Source organism: Ammospiza caudacuta, chromosome 5 (genome assembly GCF_027887145.1).
Source record: "Ammospiza caudacuta isolate bAmmCau1 chromosome 5, bAmmCau1.pri, whole genome shotgun sequence".
NCBI lineage: Eukaryota > Metazoa > Chordata > Aves > Passeriformes > Passerellidae > Ammospiza > Ammospiza caudacuta.
In genome coordinates this window covers 11,603,154-11,621,201 of record NC_080597.1, presented here as the reverse complement: position 1 = coordinate 11,621,201, position 18,048 = coordinate 11,603,154, and the positions used below count along the sequence as shown (strand labels likewise).

The window sequence follows — 18,048 nt, the reverse complement described above, 5'->3', positions numbered from 1 at the left end:
CTTATTACCTGCTCCTCAGACAGGAGACAGAGTTATTCAGATTACTTTAACTAGAGCTTTGTTCCTTTTCTCCACAGAAAATATTAAAGCAACACCCAAAGATCCAAGGTTCCAGTCAAAAGTAATTTATTACAACCCTTTCTGCTTTTGCAGGTATGTATTTTTCATCAAGCACCGTCGAAGTGGCAATTAATGCATTTCTGCCCTTTTTTTGGCCCATCAGAGCAGCACAGTTACCACATGCTAGTTTCCAAACCCGGATGCATCACTTTGTCATACCAACCTTACTTTGATTTTTCCAGCTCACATGAAGAAGGAGCTCTTGATAACTGGGTCAACAGGAGGACAACATTTAATTACAGTTCAGAGTAGTCTTGATCATATGTTTCCTTCTCTTTGATGAAACCCAAATAAGATCAAAGACTACAGGTCTTCTTTTCTGCCATATGGACCCTGCACTGAACAGTTGATTAAAAGTGTTTTTGGCATTAAACAGTTGGCTCCTTTCCGAACATAAAAACAACTTTTGCAGAATCAAAATTTTCCACTAAGAAAACTTTCTGTTTACAATTAGAACAATTGAAATATTATTTTCCTTGTACTCAATGAAGAATATACTGAAGTTCAACTTCAACTTCTTCCAAGTTACCCAAAATGTTTCATTCTGAAGGACTTCTACAATTAACTGCAAATGCCAATTGCCGTGTCTTGTATGATAGAAATTAGAGTGTCAATCTCCATTCTTCCTTAATGTCTTGGTATCTGTGACACAATTCTGTGCATTCTTTATTTAAAAAACATGAATGTTTCATTGTGGGAGCCACAGGATTTTCATAGCGTTATGGAAAATGTGCCTGACCAGAAAATTCTGCTTTATAGTGGGTATTCAAAAGTAACATCCAAGATGCAATGCACAATATTGAAAAAGCTTCATGTGACAATCACTCTAAAGTCTTTTTAAAATTAAGAATTATTTTTCAGATAATATGACTTGGTCCTATGAAGTTATTAATATGATTATTGCACAGTGCAGCAGCATTCACTGGTTATAGAATCAAGTTCTGTTAGCAGTCACAACAAATTGACTCCAAGTGGGGCTGCACTACCTTATTTGAACCCAAAATTTGGTCTGTGTTACTGTAGTTTCACGAGAAGTTAGAGCAAACTGTGTTTCCCTTGCTCAATGTCAAGCTGCTTTGTTTTCACACAAATTTTTAGCACTTTCAGAACAAAATCTTAGAGGGAAAACACTTCATATTTGTATTTTCAAAAGTGCCTAAAACTTGTATAAAGATCTGATGTATATTTAATATTAATATTTTTCTCTGAGAAGATGCAAAATGAGATATTTATTTCAAAATCAGGATTTTTTTCCTGGTCACTTATTTAACTCTTTGTTCTGCTGGCCAATTACAAATGGTTTTGGCAGCATCACACAGTCAAGTATTTGTAAGTTTATACTGCATTACAGTACAAGGAGGTTTTTTGTGCAAGTACCCAAATTAAGCACTTAAACATTCAGGAAGTACTTACCATGGTAATTCTTAATCCATAAGTACCAAGAGATTTTACATCATGGAATTTTCTTCTATTAAAGGGTCAGGTTCTGTCCCTGCCTACAAACCACTGAGGTATGTGTGAAACCAAGCTTGGCCCAGCTGAGCTGCTGTGACTGATGCACTGAAAAATAAAAGTAGATAAACTTGATTATCAAGGTGATGAGATGTTTTTCTGATCCCTGGGCAGGTGAGTTTTGCCCTTGACTTTAGGAACAGGCTACCCAAGGAAGTGGCTGGGTCACCATCCCTGGAGATATTTAAAAGATGTGTAGATGTGACACCTGGGGATGTGGTTTTGTGGTGGGCTGGAAGTGCTGGGTTAATCATTGGAGGCCATGATCTTAAAGGGCTTTTCCAACCTAAATGATGCCATAATTCTCAGATCAGATTGTACTTCAGATCTCTGATGTACAGCACCCCTGCTCTGTGCCCAGCACAATTTTAAATGTCTCCCTCATGGCATCCCTCAATTTCTGCTTCACCAAGGTAAGACCAGGCTAGCTGGGAGAAGACAAACATTTTTCCTGAAGCATCCACCATAACCTCATCCTCTCCAATGAGGACTTTCACCGTCACTTCAGCTGTGACATCTTGTAAAGCTGCTACATAGTTTTATGCAACAGGCAAAGAGACTCACATGCATCGCTGGGAGCATCAGCAATGGCTTTCCTGGAGCCTGACACCTTCCCTGTGCACTCCACTGACAAAATGAATTTACAGCAGACATCTCCCTGGAAAACTAGGAGAAGGGAGCCAGGCATGTGACAAAGCCATCAGGGAAGCTGCCCCAGTGCCAGGCTGTCCATCACCCCTTCCAGAAGGAAGCAGTGCCACTCCGGAGGATTGTTTCTGGCTCTGTTGGGCTGCCGTCAGAAGCTCCCCGCCCTTCTGAGTTTAAGGGTTGCAGAAGCAAAGCCCAAACGTTTGGCAATTTATAAAAACAAGGTTACTTTGTTTCCCATCCTAATTTTTCATTGCCTCGGCTGCTCTGCTGGCAGGCAATTCCATGAAGATACGGTCTGATAAACTGACTTTGAACACAGAATCAATTGTGTGATTTAAAGCAAGAGCCCAAACTCAGCCAGCAAGTCATAAAGCAAAAAATTCATTAGAAAGGGAGCTGCAGCAAGCCACTCTAATAAGGGGCATCCTAATAGTTTTATGTTCAAAGCAGCCTTTAATGATAAATAATACTGTGTTTGAGAAGTAAAGAGACTGAAATAATTGTTTATGAAATTGCAATATATGGTTAATTTAGAAGAAAAGAAAGATTCACAGACATGCAGATTTTTAAATCCTTTTCCACAGAGCTGCCTGATACAAAGGCCATGAAAGACTGGTTGTTATTAAGTGAGATCACTCATGGCATTTCTTTTCCTCTTTCTAGCCACAGAAAAGGCAGTAAGGAAAATTAGACTGACAAATCTTCCCCTAGATGGAAAGAAAAAGCAGAGCAAAAGAAAATCCATCTGTTCTCCCTTGTGGAATTTCATGTTATCCCATATAAGGCCAAGTTTATGCAGCATATGCATCAAAAACCCTAAAACCCTGAGTGTTATAAAATCACCAGGACAACTGCCAAATGCCAGGTTCAAGGCATCTGTAAGAGGCTAAGACAAAATTCAGGGCACTTTGGGATTCCAGTGCATGGTAAGCTGCACTAGAATAAATGGCACAACAGATGAATATTTCATGTCTCTCAAACTAAGGCATCTTTTTTAATATGGGAGAGACCCAGCAGAAGGGAAGGGCTGATCAGCTGAGCCTCGCTGCCAGCAATGGGATGGTTCAGTGTGTGCCCCCCAAACATTCCTGCTCTGGGAAGGCCACCACATGAAGACCAGGAGACTCAGAGCCCCACCCAACCTGGCCTTGAATGTTTCCAAGGATGGGGCATTCACCACCTCTTTGGGCAACCTACGCAAGTGTCTCACCACCCTTATATTCTCCTTTTATCTTGTCTGAATATTTTAAACCCATTGTCCCTTGTCCTGTCACAACAGGCTCTGCTAAAATGTCTGTCCCCCTCCCTGCCTGGCTGCAAGGCAGAGCAGAGAGGTGGCAGGTGTCCCTCTATCCCCCAGGCCACTTTCCATTGCTACTCCCCAAATCCAAGTCCCCAGACCTCTAGGCTTTGGAAAGAACAGCCAGTGCCAGAGAAATGATGATCAATACTTTCATGCCAGTGTTATAGTCCTGACCAAGACAACCTTCTCTCTGCTGACAGGGCTGAAGCCCCTAGCTGGGAGCAGAGGCACACAGCAAATTTTGGGTTTCTAGCAGCAAGGCAATGGCCACAGGCCCTTAAAGAACTGACAGATGTTGTAGTGCCGAATGCAGTCTCCACACTGTCATCTAGTGGATTTAGTGGTGATAGCCAGAGCTCAGTTAATTACTACACTAATTTCACTGAACGTAACTGCAGCTTAAATCTTCTTTTTTTCTGTACTTTCTGCTTTTTCTCATCCAGTTCTCCTTGGATTTCTCCTTTCTGAATCCTCCTTTTACAGTAATTTTATTCTCATTGTTTTAAACCTTTACTACAACAATGCCTTTTTCTTTGGGTTTCTGTAATTCCCAGGCAGGCTATTTCCCCACTGCTAGCCAGTGACTGCAGAATGTATTTCCCTTTCTTTTAGGAGACTCTATCTTTTCCTTAAATTAGGGTAGAAATAAATTATGTGTGCAGGGCAGCATAAATGCCCTTAGAGGTTTATTATGAGTGATGCAAGTGCCCTCTGTTACCCCTCCAGGCTTCAAATTCAGCTTTACAGGCTGAGCACACTGGGTGTCTGTATTTACACGGCGCCTCTGCCTCCCCAGGCTGCAGCCCCACAGCTTGCAGGCTCCTGCTCTGAAAAAGTGCCAGATAAATTCAAGTACTACACACACAAGGAAAACAAAATTATGCCAGTTATGTTTGCCTAACCCTAACAAGTATGGAACTATGATAAACCTAGTAGTGTGCAGGTATGATAAATATTAGCAAAGGGGAGTATGACGGGCACCCGAAAATTCTGAGTTCTCCCAGTTCAAGAAGGTCTGCAGGGTGCAGCTGTTGGGTCCATGCCCATGGTGGTGTGGAGGTGTTTGTCTTTGTAGCTGTGGACTCCCAGACAGTGGGGTTTTCAATGCTGATCCTATTTTGCTAAGCCTGCCTCTTGGTATTTGATTTTCCCCTTCATCCTCTAGGTTGTAGTGACCTGTGATCTTCCTTCTGTATTGCTCACTGATGGAGCCAGATTGTTCCACATTCCTGGGATGTCAGCTCTGAATCTGTCCCAGAGACAGCCCACTATCAGATAAGCAGAGCCCCTGATGCAGGGAAGAATGATGAGGACTTTATAGTATCAGAAGGTTAATTAATTACTTTATTATGCTATATTATCCTATACTATATTACACTACCTCTAAAGGAAATTGCACAAGCACTCAACAAAATTTCTTGACTGTCTCCTGACCATCAGTCAGGACACAGCTTGTAGAGATTGGTTAGGAAAATAAAATACTTACACTAGAATTTAATTAAGTAAATTTTTTTAGGCAAATAATTTTCTAACATGCTGTGATTACATTGCAAAGGTTCCATACTGTTGTCTCCTTATCACAAAAGTTCCACACCGCCTTGGTGTTTCTCGTGGGCACCTCCTCAGAGCTCTGACTCTTTCTTCTTCACAAAGCAGCCACTGACTCCCGTTCCCTTCTCACTCAGCCACCCCCACTCTTTTATAGCATCTTCTTCTCACTGCTTACAGCTGTGGCTGTTAAAGTCAGGCCTGTTCTTAATCTTTGATAATTGGCCCAGCTGCAACTCCTTAGGGGTAAGGTTACTTTCTACACTGTCTTTATTTTCTTATATTCTATCTCCCTACACTAATACATCCTACATGTTTCAAAACACAGGAGCAGTAAATGATATAAGAATTTTTTTGATCTCTGCTCCTCTCATGCTCAGAGAATGTGAATCCCACAGCCCACCACTCCATCCCCATCCCACAGCTGCTTTCCTGAGGAGTCAGCTCCCCAGGCTCACCCAGAGACAACTGATCCCTTCTCTCTCTCTGCAGCTGGTTCAAGCACTGGGATTTTGCAACATCAACCCTATGGTCTTACCAGATGTTAAATCAGCAATTAGCTAAATATATTACCTCCAGGTCAGCAATTCTCTCACCATTTTGCAGTTATAGTAAGTCTGTTATTTGGCCAGTCTCTGTCCTACAGAAGAAATGCTAAATATATTTGTGCTGCTTTGGCAATTTTGTCACTGGCCCATCTCAGCTCAATGGTACCTTTTCTGTGACTCTCCACTGCCTGCAGCTTCTCTTACAAAACTGAGAGAGAAGGGAAGAGGATTTGTCAGAAGTTGTAAACAAAGGATATGAAGCCATTGACGTGCAGCAAAAAGGAGAAATGCAACTTTAAACATTCAGTCTAACAGTTTACAACCATGCTCCAGAGCAGCTTTTCTTCTCTGCATCTGTGCTTCTGCATTCTATCAAAAACGTCCTGGATGAGAGAGGTTATTTTTAATTTTAAAAATCAGTTTAATAATCATTTTAATGAGCCTCTGAAAAAAAAAAAAAAAAAAAAAAGAGAGGCATCCTCCACTGGCCACAGTATTGATCTATTTGATCCATCAGGGAAAGTAAGCAATTACTACATTCATGGCTGACTCCTAAATAAAAGCTGGGAGTGCAGGAATCAGTCAACCTCCTCTAGAGAAACCTGGATTGGCTTCTTCAGCAATTAATTTTCAAGAAGTGAGATTGACTCAAATGATGATAAGCAAATGAAGAAGGACATGACACATAAAGACAAAGAATTGGGAGCTAACAACAACTGCTGGAAATCAAGTCTGTGTTAGACCTTGCTAACAGGCAGCCACTCTCTGGGACATGACAGCTAATCCACCCTGTCACCAAGCCTTTAACAGAAACTGTCCCTGCTGGAAGGGCCACTGCAGTAACAGAAGCCAGGAGGAGAACAGTTATTTCAGAACAGAATTCCTCTTCTGTATCTTATCATGAACACACAGACTAAGTCTCCCAAGTAAGGCAAGCAGATATACTTACTCTGGTACTGGTGCTTCAGCTCATTTGTGGGGGTAAGCAATGTGACACCCTGCTCTGCATTCACCACTCAGAGCTCTCCAAACAGCTTTGAGTTGTTTTAACCCCACTCCAGGCAAAGCATCCTGCTACAGGATGAGACTTGCCTCCAGGAATTTTTAAGTTAATTAGTTTCCAATTATTAAAAAGATTTGAGTTGTGATTCAGATTTTTCTTTTGGGAAAAAAAAAAGAAATATTTATGCATAGGTAACCCTTTTATATTTAGTATTAATTTAATGTTTATGACAGGTTACCCCCATTCCAGGCCCAGCTTCTCTCCATCACCCCAGGCACCTCTCCTCCCTCTCTTGCAATCATTGCAGGGTACAACACACTCAGTTCTTTCATTGAGGCAATGGACAGAGCAGGGCTACAAAAACCCAACAGGGATCCCTTCTGCTGGAATCCCAGAAGACCTCTGGCCAGCTCCATATAGAAAACAGCACTTGCAGGTATAAGTAGCATCCATGTCTAGTGCTCATTAACTCTGAATTTGGCCCTTCTGTTCCAAACACACAGAACAATGGAGTGAGTGAGGTTCTCATCAAAACACTGCAGAACAGCTCTCTGCAGTTGCTTTTCTCCCTTGCCACAAAGCCTCCCAGGAGTACAGAACAACTGAAAGCCCCTTGCACTAACCCAGAAGAGTGCTTCCCTCCCAGGCAGCAGTGGGCTTCTCATCTTACTGCACTTCCTAATCCCTGAGAGACTTTCTCTATGCTGTGTATGGAAACTTACCATCACAGTACTAAATGAGTACAAGGCCACAAAACCAGTGAAATTTACAGAGCCATTAAACCCTAAGAACTTACCCTGTGTGTTGAATAGTCACCTCCAAATATTAAACATGTCCATTTCGTCCTGTGCTCTTTTTACGATATTCTTTCTATAAAAAGTGTATTTTTGTAATAATGTTTTAAAATTTAAGGTTTAGGGACTCATGCATCTTGTCTGTAGCTGTTTAAGGTCTTATCAGGGGAGAAATATGGATTGGATGTACTTGCACAGAACAGGTTCAACCATAGTAAGCTGCATGAGATGAAGAGCAGAAACGCTGAGAAGCAGCATCAGGCTTCCCTATGGAAAGTTCTACTTGGCTCCTGTGGCTGCCCATTTATCTTGTAGCTGCTGGAGATGCCCACAGGTGAGACAGGCAGTGTTAGAGGCAGTTGTGTCTGCTCTCTATCTGTCTGTCAAGCCAGCATGATCACAGTAAGGTCTGGTGTTTACACGTGACATTTATGCACACATCCACAGTGCTCATTCTGTGGAGCAGATGGTCTCCAGGCTTTTCTCTGTAGCTACTCCTTGCAGCCCTACCACTGCTCCTTACAGATGTTTTCCTTCCAGCAGCTGTCTGAATGGATAGTGGCCAACTTATGAGCCATAGCAATTTATCAGAGAGATTCCAGTATCAGCAAGAAAGATCCCAGCCATACCAGATCAGTGCAGGCACAAGTCACCATGTAAACACTATCACACAGCCAAGATGCACTTCTTGGTGTAAGGGAGGAAGGAGACACAGCTGCTTCCACTAGGACTCAAAAACTGGCATTCTTGCTCATTAGGTGCACAAGATCAGTGAGAAGACTTCTCCAAATATTTAGAAGATAAACATCATGGGTCAATGGATCAAATAATTTCCTACTGGAAAGAATTCACTCAAGCATTTATGTCAGCTTCATGTATCATTGTGCAGAACAAAACTCAGATTAAATTCCTGATAAGAACTCTGTTTTGTTTGTACTGGGTACACTGAAGGCTGCAATAACTCTTCCTTCATGCAGGCAGTATAATGCAGGTAATTAAACTCTCAAGAAAATGAAAAACCTTTTCAGAGTTGACAACATTACTACAAAATCCTCCAGTGGCAACATTCCCGACAGACTAACAGTTTGACATCCAGAGAGAGAAACAAACTAATAAACTTGCAACTACAACAAGGAAGATCCATCACTTATTTTAAAGCTGCATTTCATCTGCAGGAATATCTTCAATTTCTATATAACTGCAATAAGCACAACTTCATATTGTTAGGAAAAAAAAGACAAGGTGTAGTCCTCAAAAGTTTATTTCAAGTATAAAAATTGTTCAGTAAGGTATCTACAGGTTTTTTGTTCAGCATAAAGGTTTAATAAGATAGAAAGAACCAAGTACCAAATCTCTGTAAAAATACGATTTGATTTTAAACTTTGAGTAACAGTGAAAAGGCACTTCAACAAAAGATAGCCAATGACAAATACAACTGTTATGTCACAGTGAATGTGTAAGCAAACATAATCTAACACTTTATAAACAAAGAAATTAATCACAGTCTAGCTGAACTCAGCAACATAATCCAGACAAGAGTGGATCTGAACTTCCTGCACTTCAACAAAAGAAGTGCAAAGAAAGAGAAAGAAAAGCAAGAGAAGTCTCCAGTAAACTAAGGGTCTGCAGCACTGTGTTCAAACTGTGAACTCAGAGCTCAGTTCACACAAGCTCCACAAAAAGAAATGTAACAAAACTGGGTAGCAGCATAAATACTTCATAAATGCCCCTGACCTGTAGGCTTGCATTGAGGGGTTTATGTTTCTAGTCCCAGTTTAGAAAAAAAACAGTTTCTACAAAAACAGAAGCACAACCATCAGACTACCCTAAGGGGGAAGGAAACAGAAGTGTAATGCTTGGGAATCCACTGCAGTCCCTTTGCAGCAGAAATATTCTTCCACTGCCAGCAATGGAAAGTATAGTAAGTAGAAGTTTTCGAGAATCAGGAAAGAAAACAGGCTATGACAGTATAAATAAGTTTGTTATTTTTTGGTCAAGATTCAATGAGCTACTCTATCTTAGAAAAAACAAAGAACCAAAAATGCCAAAAGAAACAATACGTTTAAAACAGCATTTACAGCACCAAAGAATATCTGGACAATAAATACAGAATAAGATGGTAATTATTCACAAATATGAGGAAATGGGGAAGGAAATCTTCAACACCCACCAGAAAACTGTGGGCTTTTAAAATTATTCAGCAACATGAAGTAAACAGAAAAAAAATCATCTTAGTGTTGGCATTTTTTTCTCAGTAATAGTAAGACCTTTGATACAGGAGTGCTATCAAGACTTTTGCATCTTTTTTTCCAGATACATTTTCCTGTAGGTCTGAAACATCTCTTTTGAGTCTTTGACAGGAATGTGAAGAGTCTCTCCTTCTCCTTCCAGGATCTGTATAGCTGTATCAAGGGGAATACTGTCCTCAGCTGCAAGACAGACAAGCATGTTAAAGCAAGAGTCTCACAGGACTCCTCTCCTTACACATGTGGTACCTAAGACTTTCCAGGGTCAAAAAAAGGATGCCACAAACTTCATTCCTCTAAAGCACTTCAGATTTAAAACAATCTCCAATGCATCTTTAAGCACAAAATGGCTATTTGGGTGTCTTCACAAGAGAGATTTCTGCAGAGTATTAAGAGAGGTATGACAGAAAACATGCATTTGTGCAAGGAAGAGAAGAAGCAAGAGGAAGGGCTAAAATGATGGCAGACACCAAAGCCCAAGGACACAGGCAACAGCAACAAAAGATGCACAGGATGCAAACTATGTTACTTGCAACACCACAACAACATGCAAGCCCTCTGTTCTAAAGCTAGGAAGCAGATGGCAAGAAGGCCACAGAATGCATTCTGTTTCCTGATAGACCACTAGAAAAACAAATTAGAGCTGGAGAGGCACCTAAAGCAAAGAAACAAGGACAGCTGGGAGCAACCTCACCCAAGATTTACAAAGGATGGAACAAACAAGATCCTGAGATGAAAATTGCCACTGTTGTGACAGTTGATTCCTAGAGGGTATAAAAGACCATCCAAAAAGCAATTTGCCATTCAAGAGAAATTAGGAAGATGTCATAGTGGCCCCACTTTTCCTCTGGGTGTCACACAAATTATCTTGTCCAGACTACTGGGACACACAGTTCCTGGAACTTGTGAGCACAGGTGTTATGTGTGGACAGCAGCAAAGTACTGTGAAAGCCAGATTTATTTTAAAAATCACTTTCTGTTTTTGCACTAGATTCTGCTACATCACTTTCTATATTTTAAAGCATGAAAGAGTCTTTATATACAATCGAAAACTGTATTTAAATGTTACTAGTGCTACATCCAAGTTAATGGCACAGGAAAATTTCAACATTTCCAACAACATATTCATAAAGCAATAAAAAGCTATACAAATCTTTGAGACTTGTAAGTCTATTCTGTGGTATCCATTTAATCAGGAGAATGGGTAAATTATAATTTTAAATACTTTATTAAGGTTTACTACTGTAAAGGAACTTTTAAAACGAAGCAAAGAGGATTTAACTTGTATTTCAAATGGGACATTCAGAAGTCACTTCACCTGTAGAGATCTCTTCCAGTTTCTTTTGCTTCACTGGTTCACATTTTAACCAATCTTCTTTTTTACTCTTGACACCTAAAAAGAAATTTTCACAAGATGTTTCTGAGGTTCCTTTATCACAAGTTTTGGCCTCTATTCAGCATTAAATTCTAACACATATACTAGCACATGCAAAAGGAAATTTCCTTTGGGTATGAAAATGACTCCAAGTGCTGACACATACAGCTTGAGAAAAATAAAATACAACATTTGACATAAATATGCTTCAGAATGCACCATGTATAAGGTTGAAAAATGGGGTAGGGGAGAAGAGAAGGAAAAATGGATGTTTAAAGCAAAGATGGCAAAGATTATGGGGACTATGGGCAGGATACACCTGGCCTAAGCCCACTCTATTCCTCAGTGTCACAAAAGATCTCTCCCTCCTCTGCCCAGCCAGACTGATGCACAAGCAGGTGAACAGGGAATACAGATCATATCACCTCTGATAAGATCAGTTTTGACCAGATCACCCTCACTATGCCAAGGGAATCTACTTTCTACAACTTCTACTTTAGAAAGAACTTTAGAAAGCCTTCCCCCAAAGTTACTTGAAACTGCAACGCTTTCAAGTATTCTAATTTCATTCTCTAAGACTTACAGAAAATTGAAGAAAAACTCCCATGTTCTTTTTCAGCTGAAGACACAGCTGTGGTCTGTCAGAGAGCAAGTTAGGATATCTCATCCTTCAGCCTCTACAGTCCCATGTTTTCACTGTCTGCAGCTTTGTGCAACATTAATTTAAAAATGAACACATAGCTTTTATTTACAAATGAATATTTAAGAGAACATCATACCTTCTACAACGACTTTATCTCTTTCTGGAGAATTCTTTGCAGCTAAGCTTTCTTCACCAGGGGCTGGATTCCTGAACAGTATCTCTGGACACAGCTTGAACTCAAGGACTTCCTGCTTGCATGATTTCTCAACTGTCGAGACAGACACATCTTTTTTTGAGTCGCTGCCTTTTGACACTTTGGTGGTTCTATGCCAGACAGGTCTGACAGGTGATGTCTCTAATTTTGTCAGATAGATGCGCTCCTGTGCCGTACGTTTAAACGCCACTCTGTTCAGGTAGTGTTTTTTGGGTTCCTTTTGAAGATGCAGCTTTAGTCTGTTATTTCTTCTGTTTAGGTATAGAAGATTTTTATCAGGAAACATCTTCTCAGAGCACTTGTCTTTGTTTTGACCATCGAGATGCCTTTCTTTGCTAGAAAAGAAGCTTTTAGACATGCTAGAAGATCGAGCCCTTTTTCTCTGCAGTTTAAGCACAGAGCAATCTGCTAAGGAACTCCTTGGTTTCCAACCATTTTCTCCATTCAGTTTTTTAGCTTTGTCAGCATTTAGCAAACAATTGTGCGCAAGCTGCTTAGAACTCTTTCCTTCAGATTGTTTCAATCCTTCCTCTTCCAGCTTTGCTTTTTTAAATTCTCTCTTCCCAACCATATTTTCCTTCATCTTCCGTTTGTATGGCTGCTCTTGCAAAGAATGAACTTTCACAGATTTATGCTGAGAATATTTTGTGTGTCTTGATTTGAAGTCCACAGTGCTACTATCTGAGAATTTTACAGCATCAGCTCGGTAACTACTCAATTTTTTATGTTTCATTTCGGCTGGTAATTTTGTTTGCACTTTGACACTAATTCCTACGTCTTGCTTAAGCACCTCCTTTTTTTCCCTACAGTTTTGTTCTTCAGCTGATTTCTCTTCACAAGTTTTCAATTTTTGTCCTTGACTGACTTCAGAAAGCTTAATTTCAACCGTTTCTGACTTCACAGACTGGCAAATGTCTGTTTTGGATTTCATGGTCAGATCTGGTTTGGTTATATCTTTTGAAAGGGACTCAGTTTTGAAAACTCTCTCCTTCTTTACGGACAACTTTGCCATGTTGTCTGCATATGTATGATCAGTTTTTTCTTGCTCTTTCTTGAAAGAATTTAATTCTTTACTTGACACTTGGGTTCCTTTGTCAATTTGCAGACGTTCCTTCAAACTGCTGCTTTTGCATTTATCAGCATTCTGCTTTTCAAAGGAATTAACTGGTCCAGTCTTTTCCTGCTGTGTTGTAGGCAGTTTGTATTCATTATCCACCTTCAGCCTAGGTTTTTTGTTCATTTCAGAAGTGTATTTGCAAATATCTTTATTTTTGCTAATACTGTCTGGGATTATTTCAGAAATTGTCAGGCCTCCTCCCGCTGCACAGTTTTCCTTTTTCAAGGCATCAGATGGACTTTTTTTTTCTTCTGTCTCCGCAGAGTCAGTATTTTCAGCTTTTGAAAGCTGACAATCATTTTTCTCTGAACCAGGTGTTTCTAATTGAGAGGGACAATGTGGTGTTTTATATGCCACAGCTACACCACCCATTAAAGAGCGATCTTCACTTTTTTCACTGGGCTTAGAAGTTTCTGGTGGGTTTTTTTCCTTCTCACATGGATCCTGACTAGGCTGGACACTGTCTTCAAGCTTGTCCCTGTCAGCTGAAGCCTTTTCTGACTGCTGACTCACTTCTCTCTTGCTGTCACTAGAGGGACCCTGGCTGTGCCCAGGAGGCAGTTCTTGAATCTGATCTGATCTTAACACTGCAGTTTTAGTCTGATTTACTGGGTCCTTCAAATGAGAGTTCTTGTCACAAATTTTAACCTCTTTTTGAGACTGGTTCTCTGCCTCTTCAGCCACTGAACGATTTTGTGTTGCTTCTTTTGTTAGCATATCAGCACCTTCAATGCCATATGGAAACTCCTTCACTAGAGCAAGCAGCTGGTCTTTTAGATATTTACTAGGTTTTGCTCCAAAAAAGTTCACATCCTTTTCCATGCTATTTTTACTGGGCATGGAATTTTGTTTACTGTGGTCTCCTGGAACAGTGGGTGCATTTGTCTTAGCAGTTATGTTGACAGAGAAATCCAGTGAATTTTGAGCTAACTTCTGATTTATATTAGCAAGACTTTCTAAGGAATTTTCAGGATGCTTGGAAGATGCCTTGAATGACGTGCTTTGTTCAGAGGTAGAAACTGCTTTAGGAGGATTGCCACTGCTTTCCTTCTCCAAATGACTTGGTGATTTTTCCAACATTTTTAGCAGCAAGCTCTCTCTTTGGGCAGTGTTATTGCTCAGCTCAGTTTTATTCAAGTCCAGATGTTGCTCCTTTTGCCTTGCTCCAGATGTGTTTCCCTCTGATGGCTGTTTCTCATAGACTGACTTGAACATGCCTGCTATTTGTGGGTTATAAAATTTATCACCTTCAACAAGAGAGCATACACTAGAAATACAAAACATGTTATTTTCCAGCAGAGATGTGGATGTATCCCCTGCCTCTAACACAGCTTGCTTGTCTTCATGGTCTCTTGTACCTTCTTGAGAGATTTGACTACAAAAATTTGTGCCTGATTCAGGAAGAGAAGCCTTGTTTTGTAATCCAAGCTGCCCATTTTGTCTTGCATCTTGTGCAGATTGACTAACTTTCCTTTGATTTTCATCAGCTGCTTTGACCTCTTGCAAATGTGAGTCCACTATTTGTTCCAGAACACCATCACTGGGTGATGACCAACCATTTTCTATAGTTCTTTTGACAGTACTTGCCACACTTAAACCATTTTCCCCCTCTTCTTGCAAGCTACATATGCTCTCTGAGTTGATCACTGGATAGGTTTTACCTTCAGGTGTTGGGATCTTGCCTGCCTGCTCACTTAGTGCTCTTTGTTCACTAAGTACTAAAGGAGAGACAACTGCAACTTGAGGCTCAAAATTTTTTATCAAACTGGAAGTCAGTGTATCAAGCTTTTGTCCCACAGAGGTAGTTGTTACAGGCAAAACAGCCTCATCCATGCTATCCAGAACATTATTTTTTTCTCCCTTCCTTGCGTTTTGGTCAGAGGGTGAAGCCTGATTAGCTGTGGGGCTTTCATTTGACTGTTTATTTTCCACACTTACAGATTCTGGTGAATACTTCCCCCACAGGCGCAGACACGCAACCACCTCTTCCATAGAGTAACTACAATTGCTCTGGCTGCAGGTTGCATTTTCAGTGAATGGTGTTTTTTTCTGAGCGACCTCAGTCTGCAGCTGAGCATCACCAGATGCAATTGTTTCCGATGCAGCAGAGTTTGTGTGAGCCTCAGATGCCTGCTCACCTTTCAGACTTTCTACGTTCTTCTCACTGCTGTCTTTCAGCAAGCTTCCACCCCAGGCAGAGGTATCAAGCAGTGGTTTCTCACTACACAGGAGATTTGTCAGTATTTTATCAGCAGTAGCACCAGCTGTCTTCTCTTTGAGTGCATTTGTGCTGCTCAGCGCAAACTGAAGAAATGATGAGTTCGCAGGGCCAATTTGCAGAGTCTTTGATGCAGCCCTGACAGAGCTCCCTGCTGGAGCAAAACACGAAGCACTGTTCGAGGAAGTCACAACTCCCTGAGAAGAGGCCAAAGCATGCACATCCCTTTGTTCCAAGGTGCTCTCAGGATTATTAAACTGAGCTGGGACTTTGCTCTGAGAGGGAATAGGAGTGAAGCTTGATGAAAGAGTTCCCTGCTTCACCTGAGGGCTACTTTGAGTCACCTCCAATCTTCTGCTATCAGCACTGGCTAGGTTTTTGTCATTTCTTTCCTCATGTGGAACCATGAATGTGGGCCTCTCTGTCCTCACTGCTTCAGATGGAGGCTGTACATTTTGTTTGGGCACACATGGAAGACAATTAGAAGGAGAACATGGATAAGCAGGAGGAAGAGAATGAGTATTTTTTTCATTATAGATTCTTTTTTTATAATTATGAACCGTTTCAAGCAGGACAACCCTTTTTTTAAGACATTTCAGCTTTTCAGCTTCCCAAGCTAGTCTCTCCTTTGTAATTCCTCCATGTGTTGCTGCTGCTGAGGCAATCTGAGCATTAATAGGCCCATTTATCAAACCACTAGTCTGGCTCTCTGGAACTGAAGCAGGATCACTCAGTGGCTTTGAAGAAAGAGCTTCTATTTCTTTCACAACATCAAGCAGTTCTTTGGGAAAGCCAGGGGATGACACAGAACTTTCACTAAAAGACCGATTTGCTGTCACACTTCCACTTGGATTACAGACATTCCTGATGGATTGATTGACTTCTCCAGGTTGCTGCTTCTGACAGTGTTGCTGAATACTGTTAAACCCAGGAGCATTTTTTGGATCCAGTGGGTACCGCTGCTGGTTAATGTTGTATCCATTGGGTACATTTTGCATTTCCTGTGGTACACCCATTGAAGGTTGTGCTACAGGCCTTGGAACACAGTTGGCAGGCAACAAAGATGGTGCAGAACATCCTCTGGGAGCTTCTGATGCCATCTGACTCTGCTGAAATTGTGTCAGCTGGACGTTTGTCCCAGTATTTTGATTCACCGAATACAAAACTTTACACTGATTGTTGGTATTAAATATTTGGGGTTGGACGTGTTGCCCGGAAGCAGGAAGAGGAAAAGAATTATTCTGGGGATGAATGCCACCTTGATGTAGTGTTGCAAGTCTCAGGGAATTATGCTGCAGCATTTCTGGCTGCGCCGTGTAAGCGTTGGTGTTGGCGTACGGGGGCTCCCCAAGCACGCTCCTTACATTATTCCCTGTGCTCACCTGGGAGGACAGGGGGGGCACATTCCTGCAGGGAAAACTGTAGGGATTAGACACTGGCCAAGAAGTCGGAGTCATCTCTGGCCGCAAAGGGGAGTTCTGAAGGGGAGGTTTCAGACCTGGTCCGTACATCTGCTGATGTCTTTTAACAGAGTATTTTGACATAAAGAAATTATTACCAGTTACAGATGCTCCTGGTGAGGTTTGATCTGAAGTTTTGAATCCTTCAGCATTTACAGCAGGGAAAGGAACATTCATAGCTGGCATATACACGATTTGGTTATTTTCAGCATGAGTGCAGGCATTTTTAGAGGAGTTGGCATTTGTCTGAGGAAAGCCATGTCCATTAGGAAGTATCTGAGTGAAACATGCTCCTTCATTTTGCAGGTTTGTATTTGCATCAGCATTCTGGACTGGCCTTACGTTCCAGTCCATCTTTTCTTGTTTTCTTTTTCTTCACGCAAAACCAAAATGCTAAAAAAAAAAAAAATTACAGAAATTACAATCTTTTGATCAAGACCTATTTCAGTTACTAAGAAGTGATTTAGAATACATCATGAACAGAACTGTTGAACCTAAATTGCTGGGTAGGAGAGCAACCCCAGTAGCAAAATCTGTGGACATCAATACTGTCAATGTCAAGTTGCATAAATTGTTTTCCAGAACATAGTAAAGGATAAAAAGAGAAGCAACTAACAATTCTATTGACAATCTAATGACTAACAAAACCTTCACATTATTCTGTTAATTCGATTATCTATCAACCTTTTAATTTAACAACAGATTGCTGTATTTGCCTTCTTCATCCAAAAACAATGGGAAAAAACCCCCAAGGCACGTGTATAACACAATACAATAAACAATACTTAAGAGCTGAACATAAGAAACAACTAGAGAATAAAATACAGACCACGGTTTTCAGACAATAAGATTCAGTCTCAATTGCCCCTTTAAATGCAACAAAATAAATGGAAAAATTAATTTGGGTTTAGTAAAAATCTCTCAAAATAATGTGGCCCACTAATTTAATTTTGAGAATGTGCCTCTAGTGAGCCACAAGCAATGAGCCCCTAATTCTGTTGGCAGCATTAACTTGCTCAGGTGGGAGAAGGCATGGAGAAGCATGGAGGTGACAGCAACACTTCTGGAGCTGACCAAGTCACATATCCCTAAGCCTCCATGTGCCATATTCCAGAGTGCACATGGATTACCAGCTGTGGGATATGGGGTTATAATCAGAGTGGTTAAGGTTTATGCTCACCAGAAGGCCCTGGGGAGAGGCAAAGCTACAGGACCGACAGCTGGAAATGGAGGAAGGAGAGGAAGTTAGGAGTGAGGAGAGAGCCAATGGCAGTTGGGAGTGGGATTGGGATTGGC

General features: G+C 41.0%; 1 protein-coding gene across 10 annotated transcripts in view; it reads right to left on the bottom strand.

The window, feature by feature from the left end:
• Window positions 1-1,488: 1,488 nt before the first annotated feature.
• The window catches only part of RESF1 (retroelement silencing factor 1), a 39,684-nt gene continuing 23,124 nt past the window's right edge, over window positions 1,489-18,048 (bottom strand). For 9 of the 10 annotated variants that reach the window (XM_058804536.1, XM_058804532.1, XM_058804539.1 and 6 more), the window contains 3 exons: window positions 11,880-17,145; window positions 11,044-11,118; window positions 8,735-9,908 (listed from right to left, as the gene is read on the bottom strand). In XM_058804536.1, the coding sequence (XP_058660519.1) occupies window positions 9,766-9,908; window positions 11,044-11,118; window positions 11,880-17,106 (5,445 nt within the window). In that variant the 5' untranslated portion in view covers window positions 17,107-17,145 and the 3' untranslated portion in view covers window positions 8,735-9,765. Of the gene's footprint in view, window positions 1,681-8,734; window positions 9,909-11,043; window positions 11,119-11,879; window positions 17,146-18,048 lie in introns of those variants that run through there. The other variant, XM_058804542.1, reaches the window with a different exon arrangement.